The sequence below is a fragment of the Cornus florida genome, unplaced genomic scaffold (assembly GCF_030987335.1).
Source record: "Cornus florida cultivar Cherokee Brave unplaced genomic scaffold, ASM3098733v1 CherokeeBrave_3.0.0_Hap2_Chr03, whole genome shotgun sequence".
Lineage (NCBI taxonomy): Eukaryota > Viridiplantae > Streptophyta > Magnoliopsida > Cornales > Cornaceae > Cornus > Cornus florida.
In genome coordinates, this window is record NW_026775573.1 from 29,238,050 (window position 1) to 29,249,071 (window position 11,022).

An 11,022-nucleotide genomic window follows, 5' to 3' on the forward strand; every position below is an offset into this window, starting at 1 on the left:
ATTAACAAGAATTTAAATCAAATTAAATTCATTTAATCTCTAGATTTGAAAACTCATTTAAATCATTCTAATTTAATATATAACAAAGATCAAGTCATGGCCATGCCATATATAAAGTCTAAAATGAGTTATCTGCAACCTATGATACATCATTAATTTCTCAAATTAACAAAAGACATGCATACAACTTATATTTCATACAAAAGCAAGTAAAACCACTTTGAAAATAAATTATAACACCCCTACTTCACAAGGGGATTGTTCCTCTTGAATCCAAGGCAAATTAACACAAAATGGCAAACCCTTCAAGGGTTATATAGAGGAAGATGAGGGGAACAAAAAGTAGTCCAAACTTTATGATCTAAGGTGATTGGAAGGAGGCAAATAATGAAGCCAAAGCCTTAAGTCAAGCTTTTCCTTCCATGGAAACTAGGTTAGGGTTTGAGAACAAAGTCGTGAGGAAGATGAATTAAAATGTGGTGAGTGGAGGATTTAGCATTCCTTCACTCACTATGTGAGTCTACACCATGGTCTTCACACACACATAGGGCAAAACCTAAAATGAACCTTACACTTGTCATTAATCTAAGTCTTCTTCCTACATTTAATCCCTAGCCTACACTTGTCAACCATCCAAGCCAACAAGTGGTCCAATCCTAGGCCAACAAATGGGTGAATCTCCACCCCCCATATGTCAACAGATTAAGCTTCTAAGTGGTTCCACCAAAATGTCAACAAGTAATTCCATAGAAGTGTGACACTTGTCACATTTTCCAAAAATTGCAAAAGAGTTCTTTTCCAAAATATCTTCTAAATTAAATTGGAAAATAGTCCCTAAGACGAAAAATAATTACTTTATTTAATTACTCTAAAATCCCACAAGTTAAGAATATTACAAAAAGGTTATGCATCCATACCCTTTACAAGAAAAGTAAACACTTAGCATGCTTTTCTAAGAAAGTAAAAATACATATAGCATGGAATTTAAATATCGTGGATGCATGCAAAACCGGAATCAAATCCGAACATGAAAAGTGAAGTTGTGACAACAAAGTGACAAACGGGAAAAAGACGAAAAGTGAATAGTGTCCAAAAAGTGAAAATGTGAAATTGACTTGGTCCTTGAGGGAAGTTGTCAATCCAAAGGAAAGATTCTCGGAAACCATCCCCGAGCACTCAAGATGACACTAAGTGACGAGAAACTGAATTCAGAAAAGAAAAGATCAACGGGAAAAAAATATCTGTGAAAATCTTAAAAAAGGAAAGGAATAAAAATGACCGGGTTATTACAACCTTCCCACCTTAAAAGGATTTCATCCCCAAAATCCAGCCCCAACATAATAAAAGGCGAAACCAGGGTAACTATGGAGTACAACTCAAAGTATCCCACACAACGTGCTACAAAAGTAATCCCAAAATTGAAAGACAATATACAAACTAATGTCTTTCGCACCTACGCGCTCATGACAGGACAACCTCTCGAAAGGAAAGTGACTTCTCGGCCACACAACAAGTAAGAACTTACACACAGATCCAAGGTCAGACAAAAGGACTGAAGACAACAACCGAAAGCATCCCTCCTGACGAACCATCATACCGATCCAAATACAACCACCAAAAGAGCTCCAAGATAATCACATATCAAATCAAGGTACTGAACAAAGATGACGTGGTAGTACGAATAGCGATCAAAACCCGCCCACCACGTACTCAAATGTGTGGTAATAATGACAGTGCCTAGTGCCCGCCTACAACACACAACACACAACTTGTACGGTAGCATCGACAACAACTAGTACCCGCCCACAACACACAACACACAACTTGTACGGTAGCATGATAGTATAAGGCACCAGTTCATAACCTGCCCCCACTAAGTCTACCCATGAAATCTCCCGATACAAATGACATCAATATCGAAAATGATCATTACCAAAAGCACTACGGAGACCAACATTTTGTGAGAGTTGAAATATGGTCTAAAGATGTCCGGTCGAACCATTCTGGCCAATCCCAAAACACTAACAACAATGCCATAGGTACCGCTACACTTAAGGCCTTAAATCCTTAATACAACAAAACCAACAACTCCAACATCTCAAAACACTACTATGAACGACATCAATCACGAATCTAAAGCCTGACAAGCAAACCAACACCTCCAGAAATCAGAACGAACTTCACTATAAGACATTTCATCAAAAGTCCTACATATCTCCCTAAAATAGATCAACTATAAGACTATACCGTAATTAAACATCGGATCAAAATCCTTATCACAAATAACTAAATCCTCAAAAAAAAAAAAAAAATAAGTCCACCACGTAGCACACACATCAAAATCCTGACAACCATGGTCACAAAATAATCTCTCAAAACCATGCTTGGCAGTATCAAGCCAAATTAAAATTCCTCAATTTTGATTCATAAAAAATCACTGGAACTACAATTCCTCAAAACTACGTCGAGCCATAACTAAGATAAGAAAACTCCACAAGGAAGCCATATCCAACTGCGATCCTCCAAAATTTCTCCTAAAAGTCAACCACATCCAAGTCTCCAAAACGGAAATAAGTCTCCAAAAGACATTCTCAAAAGAAGATCGAGCTCACCTCACGAATCAAACAAATCCTCAATAATATGGCACAAATCCCCGAAAAATGATCTCACACCAATCCACTCACTCTGAGCACTACAACCCGTTAATAACCACGAAAAAACTCCCTAAAGAAAGGGAACCACCAGTCCTAAAAAGGACAACACCACGACTCTACCTCTGAAATAAATAACAACAAGGTCAAAGACTTCGCCCCCTACATGGGAGTAAGTCGACTAAAATCTATTAAATCCTCACCTAGGACTCAAGATAATGATGGTGATCCCCAAAATTATGCACAAGGTGACGAAGAGAAGAGACTCACTCCTTGTGAAGTCCCTAACACGAACAAAGAAAAAGAGGAGAATTCCTTTACAAGGAATTTCACAGCGAAACTATTGCAGAAACTGGCACACAAACAACGTGCGACCGAAGTAAATAGAAGGGAAAACTAAATATGGAAGTCATGCATACGACAAGGAATGCAACTACCAAATAAATAAATCTATTCACATAGATAAAATCAAAGGTACATGCGGCACGTCTCCACGTAACACAAAAGCATGTCATTAAAGTAAAGTAACAACATGGCATCTCTAAGCATAGAAATACGACATGCTAATGTCACACAATAAGAAGACAAATGTGGATACACTTCCACCTACTCATGCATTGCAATAACATAAATCATACTACTAACGTAGTAGTAAATGAAACTGCAGAAAATAAAATGATGGATTAATGAATCCTATGGACATCGTGTCCTAAAGTGTCTAGGTAAAAGGAATGACCTGTCCTAGCCATAATCTAACTCCAAAAAATAATGCGACCACAACATGTCTCAAAACAAATATGGGCCCTCACCATAAGGGTAACACTCCAATAATCCATCTCCAAATCTAAAGGTGACACTACAAGTGACACTAATAATGCATTGCTCTTATTAACCTGAAACATCAATCAATTGACTTGATCCCAAAAGCGTCATCACGCAAGAGAACTTAAAGAAAATGGTAACTATAGCCATACCAACAACAATCAAATCAATCACTACGACTGATCCCAAAAATAACTATCATCATCGTTGATCAAAAGGACAACGCCTATCAAAACAAAACCAACATTGATTCCATCCGAACTGCACTTGTAACTAGCTAGTACGGTAGCATGACAGTGCCATGCACCAACCCACAAACGTACCCGCCAACGAAATTGCAATCTCAGAGGAATCATCCCGAACAAGCAAGGGTCCTAAGAGGCCTAAAACCTCATCATGGCCCAAAACCAACAAATCCAGCACTATGGCAATGCCAAATGCCTCACCTCACGAGAGCCTAAACTAAAGGTGACCCTCCACCTATCTAAAGTCAATGCTAGGCTAACAACGACCTGAACTATTGTAAAATCGTGCTGATAATTGACAAAGACATCAAAGAAGAGTGCCTAAACAAAAGCAGACAGACCAACCATCACACCAAGTGCCAACTCACCAAGCAACTCAACCACAACTCGAACATCCCATGACTAATCCTGAGCCCTGTCAAATATGCAAAACAATCATGCATATACAAATTTAATCTAGCATACATCATATGTCGTGCTCTTTACAAAAGAATTAAATCATGTTAAACAAACGACATACCACATATAGCACATAGGCATATAAACATGCTATCAGACCAAAACATGTTATCATGAAACATATAAACATATATAGCATGGCAACACAAACATGATATGCACCCAAAACACATCGTCCATAGGTTTCTGAACCTAGGAGCTCTGATACCACCAGTGATGGCCCTGATTTTTAGGTCAGTATGTCTTGTTATAAACCAAATGTAAATCCGATAACGAATCCAAAATGCGGAAGGAAAAATAGAACCGAAGTCTCTAGAGATACAATACGTCTCTAAGAAACCAAAGTGAACTTCCAAGAGGCCACGAAACTCAACGAGAACTAACGCAGGAAAAAAACATCAAAAATAGACCAAGTATGCTTCCAAGTGCAAAATAGTCTTTTCACACGAAATGAAAGTCTAGAGAGATGTACTTCATCCCTAAGACATGAAAGTGGCTTCCAGAGGAGTCCCGAAACTCAAAGGAAGCAAGAAGGGAATAAGGTTTTCAAAACCTTACATGAAATGGACCGAGGGTAAAATGGTCATTTTATGCGGGAATGGGTGCTACCGTGTATACCATTGTAAAGATAACAAAAAATTAATCAAGATGGACACAAGAATCGAATGATTCGGAGTTTGGACGAAGGAGAAACGGCAAGACGAAGGAAAATGAGCACTTAAGGGTAAACTGGTAATTATCCATGAATATTTGGGTATAACCAAGCACACCGTTGGATAGATGATGAAAAATTAGTCAAGTTAAAAAAAAATTTCACTTAATTTGGAGTCCAGATGACAAAGTTATAATCAAATGAAGAAAAAATGTCAAAAGATGCAAATCAGGTCCATCTAATGGATTAGATGATCATCTAATGATCATCTAATCGATTAGATGCCAAAACAGAATGCTGGAAATCCCATGGAAGACCATCTAATCAATTAGATGGCTCATCTAATTGATTAGATGAGGTTGACAGCAAGCAAAAAAATTTCTACCATAAAACTGAATTTGAAATAGGGTTTTCGTGTCCAAGATGAAGCTTTTTTGAAAAACACAAAGAAGAAACCCCCCCCCCCCCCCCTTCCCCTCCTAAAATTATGTTTTCTAAGGAACCATCTCAAATCCAGAATTTATTTCTCGAAGGAAAACTCCAAAATACCCTTAGACCAGATTATGTAATAAAAATGCAAAATGAGTCCATAGGAGGCTCATTTCACCAATAGAGAAGTTTTTCTTGAAAACGAACATGCATGCAAACGTAACTCACCTAATAGGACATGCCACAATGGTCCATGGCTTAAAAATACCACCGATGCAAAATCCGACCCCCCAACGGCCAAAGAAGAGAAAATGAACTTGAAATGGAAATTTTGAAATAAAAAATTATGAAATGGTTTCAAATTACCTATTTGGCCCTTGGCCACACTTCATACCGGATTAATAAGACCTTATGAAAGAATAAAAATGGAATTCCCACACCCGATGCAACCATAGTGAAACAATAACTTGACATTTTTTAATATTTTCATAAAATTTCATGAAGTCAAAAATTACATAAGATAAAAAATACATCTCATTGGCCTCCGGCCTCATCTCAAACATGTCAAATACATTACAAAGAGTGTACTCATGTACACAATACATATTTAGAATTAAATATACACATTTTGACAAATAAGGCTACAAGTGTCATTTCAAGCCAACCTTTATAAGAATTAAAACCTTCAAGTCCACCATCATCTAAACAATAATGAACATCACGAACCAAGTCTTCATACCTGAACAAATCCCCGGTAACTTTGGGGTGAGCAACATAAGGCTACTCGTAGGAGATGAGCATGCATAGACCTAACATTTTACAAGATTATTACCTTAAGTTGAAACAATTCAAAAGGATCATGCCACCTAACGTCTATGCCAAATGTGAGACTCAGGGAGCATCCTAAGCTACTCTAGATCATTCCTAGCATAAATCACATCCTTCATGCAATTCCAAACAATATAAGAGCATGCTATACAAAGTAACAAGATATAGATTCTCAAAGTTATCAACTTGAAATCTCAAGTGCGAAAACAACTAAATATGACAATTTAGCATAGATGTACTTAACAACATCATTCCTTAAAAATCATAATGCTTAAATGTACTTAACAACATTAAATTGCTAATAACCAAAACCACAAGCCACAATTAAACATGATTGTCAACTTGGAATTGAATGCAAAATTAAATAGTCGATGACTTGGATATCACGTCTCGGAATGAACCAAGATCAATACGGTTATTCAAGGCATTAACCCACTGGGAAGACCACCCTAGTGCGCACTATCTCAATTAGGGAGAACTCATACCTCCCGTACTTGAACCGAACTCAAGCCATATCACTTGTAACAATGTTCCAAGATTCCAAAATAAATCAAATAAGTTCATAACTTATACATAATTTATATAATGCACGAAATCACCTTCCATGTACAAGTAGGTTGAAACCACACAATCTATACCTTAGACTTTAAATTCTAAAATGGCATATATAATGTCAATTGTAAAGTGTGAAATTCATTACACAAGGCAACAATATATTCCATAAAGAAAACATGTTCTCATGAATATAAATATAACAACAATGTTATCCAATACTCAAAACCTAACCAAGTGAATACACAACAAGTCCAAGTCCGTGATTTGAATATAGAAACAACTTCTAAAACACAAATAGATCCATGGAGCCATTAGATAGAATTTAATTAAACAAAATAATTAAATTCTCTAAATTTCAAATCAAATTCAAATAACTTCTAATTAATATATGTTAAACAACATAACATGCTCATTACATATATCAAATCAAAAGTGCAAAATAAGCAAGATATCATCAAATAGAATTTAATTAATTTAAATCAATTAAATCTCTAGATTTCAAAAGTTGTTCAGATGATCTCAATTTAATATATTTCAAGCACTAAGTCATGGTCATACCATATATCAAGTCTAAAATGGAATACAAGCAAAACACAATTAATTAGAATTTAAATCAAATTAAATTTATTTAATCTCTAGATTTGAAAACTCATTTAAATCATTCTAATTTAATATATAAAAAAGATCAAGTCATGGACATGCCTCATATCAAATCTAAAATGAGTTATATGCAAGCTATGATACATCATTAATTTCTCAAATTAACAAAAGACATGCATATAACTTATATTTCATACAAAAGCAAGTAAAACCACTTTAAAAATAAATTACAACACCTCTTACCTCACAAGAGGATTGTTCTTCTTGAATCCAAGACAAATCAACACAAAATGGGAAACCCTTCAAGGGTTATGCAAAGGAGGATGAGGGGAACAAAAAGTATTCCAAGCTTTAAGATCTAATGTGAGTGGAAGGAGACCAAAAATGAAGTTAAAGCCTTAAGTCAAGCTGTTCCTTCCATGGAGGCTAGGTTAGGGTTTGAGAACAAAGTGGTGAGGAAGATGAATTAAAATGTGGTAAGTGGAGGATTTAACATTCCTCCACTCACTATGTGAGTCTACACCATAGTCTTCACACACACATAGTGCAAGACATAAAATGAACTTTACACTTGTCATTAATCTAAGGCTCCTTAATCCCTAGCCTACACTTGTTAACCATCCAAGCCAACAAGTGGTCCAATCCTAGGCCAACAAGTGGGTGAATCTCCACCCTCCATGTGTCAAGAGATTAAGTTTCCAAGTGGTTCCACCAAAATGTCAACAAGTGATTCCATAGGAGTGTGACACTTGTCACATTTTTCAAAAATTGCAAAAAGGTCCTTCTACAAAATATCTTCTAAATTAAATTACAAAATGGTCCCTAAGACGAAAAATAATTACTTTATTTCATTACACTAAAACCCCACAAGTTAAGAATATTACAAAAAGGTTATGCATCCATACCCTTTACAAAAAAAGTAAACACTTAGCATACTTTTCTAAGAAAGTAAAAATACATATAGCGTGAAATTTAAATATTGTTGATGCATGCAAAACCAGAATCAAATTCGAACACGAAAAGTAAGGTTGTGCCAACAAAGTGACAAACGGAAAAAAGACGAAAAGTGAATAATGTCCAAAAAGTGAAAATGTGAAAATGACTCGGTCCTTAAGAGAAGTTGTCAATCTAAAGGAAAGAGTCTCGGAAACCATCCCTGAGCACTAAAGATGACATTAAATGATGAAAGACTGAACTTAGAAAAGAAAAGATCAACGGAAAAAAAATATCCGTGAAAATCTGAAAAAAGGAAAGGAATGAAAATGACCAGGTCATTACAGCATGGTTATTAATTTTTCTGATCGATTGAACTACTTCTTGCTTTGAGATTGGAGGAGGTACTTTAGAGAAGTGGACAAATTCTAGTGGCTGATCGGATCAGAGGTGGATGAGACGGCGGAAGGTAAGGGTGGGGACGAAGTTGGTGGTGTCGAGGATCTGCATGGTGGCAGGATAGGTGTTGTGACCAGAGTTGAGCCAGGTCTAGATGCTAAAATGGTCGTAGGTGACGCCCGTAGGGATGAGACATTGCCACTAGAGTTTGGTTGATGGGTTAAGGTCTTTGGATCTATAGATGAAGAAGTCGATGGACTTGAGACATTGAAGAATAGAAGGTGAGCTAGCCAGTCTGGGTTGTTGTTGATGTGGGACTTCTTGGGTTTGTAGTTGTTGTCTCTGGTTTGCTAGGCTATGGGTAAAGAAAATGGGGTGATTGGTATCATCGGGATGGGTCTGTGCAAAGAGAGAGAAAAAGATTGGAGGAGAGAGAAGACGGCTTATGTGTGAAGTATTTTGCTGATGCGGATATTCTTTTCTCTCTCCTAGGCATTGGTGTATGTTGAAGGTAGTTTGGTCACAAAAATAGTCAACACGTGGTCACAGGGTAGTATAGTCTTTTAACACCTCAAAAGTACTCTGATCCCACCAAAAACTAACATTTGGGGTGTAAATGAAATGCTAAACCATTAGTTTAAATGTAAGTGAAATTTAAAATCAAAATCTTAATTTAGTTGAAATATTACCTAACTTCAAGGAATGTGAGTGTAATTTGCCCTATATATTTTGACATGAAATGCAAAGTATTAATTTTTCATACCAATTTTATATTATTAAAATTCACAAAAGCATTTGTTTTTATTAAAGAGATTTGATTAGATTTCTTTTTAGAGTCTGATTAGGATTTTATTTTAAAAATAAAAATATTAGGTAAGGTAATATGGTATTTATAATATGAAATGAAAAAAAAAAAAAAAAAAAGGGTAATAGTGGAGTCTTTTGGTTTGACACAATTTTTTTATTAAACTATTATTAAAATAGATAAAGGTGTGAAAGATATTTTATACTTGGGTCAAAGTAATAAAAACCTAACCCTCTTCGGAGTCTACTTGTAATTTCAAACTTGTCCAAGCCTCACGGACAGTGTAATCTATCCTTTAAAATGTATGGTTTGATTAGTTTATCTATAAAAAAATTATAGGTGCACACAAAAGTCTTGTTTAGGCTCATCACAAAAGCTCAAGAATAATCAACTAGTACTATATTAACAGTTGAACCCCACTTTGAAAAAGGCAGTTGAATTTTACGACTTTTAATGGACCGTAATGAATCCACAATTTAATTAACAGCATCCCACAAAATATATATCATTATATATATTTTTAAGAATTTAGTTCCAAAAACTTAAAACATTCAACAATAAATAGCAAGAAAAGATGTAACATTATTTGTTACTTTCTAGCCAATCAAGAATGCCCTTCTCTGATTCAGAAAGCTCCTCCTTCCCCTTCAAAGAACCTCCCAATAATCCAAAGTAATCCTTATAGTTTCTCTTGTAATAACTATCTAGTCTCTGTTTCAAAATTTAAAAAATAATAATAAAAAAAAATGGAAGAAGAAGAAGACATTAGAGAAAACAGAGATTAAGAGGATAAAGGGTGTGTTAAAATATCAGTAGACACAGAATCACTCCTTTCGTGTCTGTGTGTGTGTGTTTTATGGCATATTATATATAAGAAATAAAATGGGTAATCAATTGCATATGGTATTTACCTCCTTATCATTTTTGGCCTTGTTTTCTTCTGATTTCTTCCGATATCCTGAAAAATGTTTCAATTGTTCAGACACCCATGAACAGAAAGACCAAAAGCAGATTCAAATATGTATGTATATATATATATATATATATATATATATATTTACTGTTAAGAAGCTCAGTCTTAGAGTCATTGACTTGGGAAGCTGCAATCACAGTTGATGATAGGAGGAGGCCTCTCCTTCCAATTTCCATCAACCCAGTTGTTGTTCGTGATTTTCTCTCTCTTCTACCATCTACAGGTACATTGCAGGAAGCAAACTTGCTCACAGTTGCTGTTAGCGACATTGCAATTCCTTGTTTATTTTGCTATCTTCACAGCCACCAGTTTGTGATGATGATGATGATGATGAGTTCTACTGTTTTTTTATTGGCCACTCCTTCAGCTAGAATTACACAATTATCCTTGGTGACACTTTGACAGTTTCTCTGGCTATTATAGTGAGTTCCCTGACAATATCACTTGTATTTATTTATATATATATATATATATTCCCATTGTCTCATATTAGTTATTAGGAATTTTTATGAGTAATGTAATTAATATATTATTTTTTTTGAAATTATTAAGCTATCATTTTAAATTTAAATATGCATATTACTAAATTTTGAGATTTTTGAAATTTTAAAAAGTAATTATATATATATAGTCTTAATTTTGTTTTGACTTTTCAAATGGGTCAACTAACA

At 35.2% G+C, this 11,022-nt stretch overlaps 1 protein-coding gene across 3 annotated transcripts; it reads right to left on the bottom strand.

Annotated features, from left to right (window-relative positions):
• Positions 1-5,713: 5,713 nt before the first annotated feature.
• Positions 5,714-10,755, bottom strand: LOC132300105 (uncharacterized). 3 transcript variants are annotated; one of them, XM_059797056.1, is made up of 3 exons: positions 10,471-10,755; positions 10,290-10,336; positions 5,714-5,997 (listed from the first exon to the last, which is right to left on the bottom strand). In XM_059797056.1, exons 1-3 carry the CDS (start codon positions 10,618-10,620, stop codon positions 5,847-5,849), a joined length of 348 nt encoding a protein of 115 aa, XP_059653039.1. In that variant the 5' UTR covers positions 10,621-10,755; the 3' UTR covers positions 5,714-5,846. The 3 variants fall into 3 exon arrangements, with proteins under 3 accessions (XP_059653039.1, XP_059653040.1, XP_059653038.1); XM_059797057.1 differs by having other exon boundaries at positions 10,440-10,729; XM_059797055.1 differs by lacking the exon at positions 5,714-5,997 and adding an exon at positions 9,868-10,089 and having other exon boundaries at positions 10,440-10,724.
• Positions 10,756-11,022: the final 267 nt, after the last annotated feature.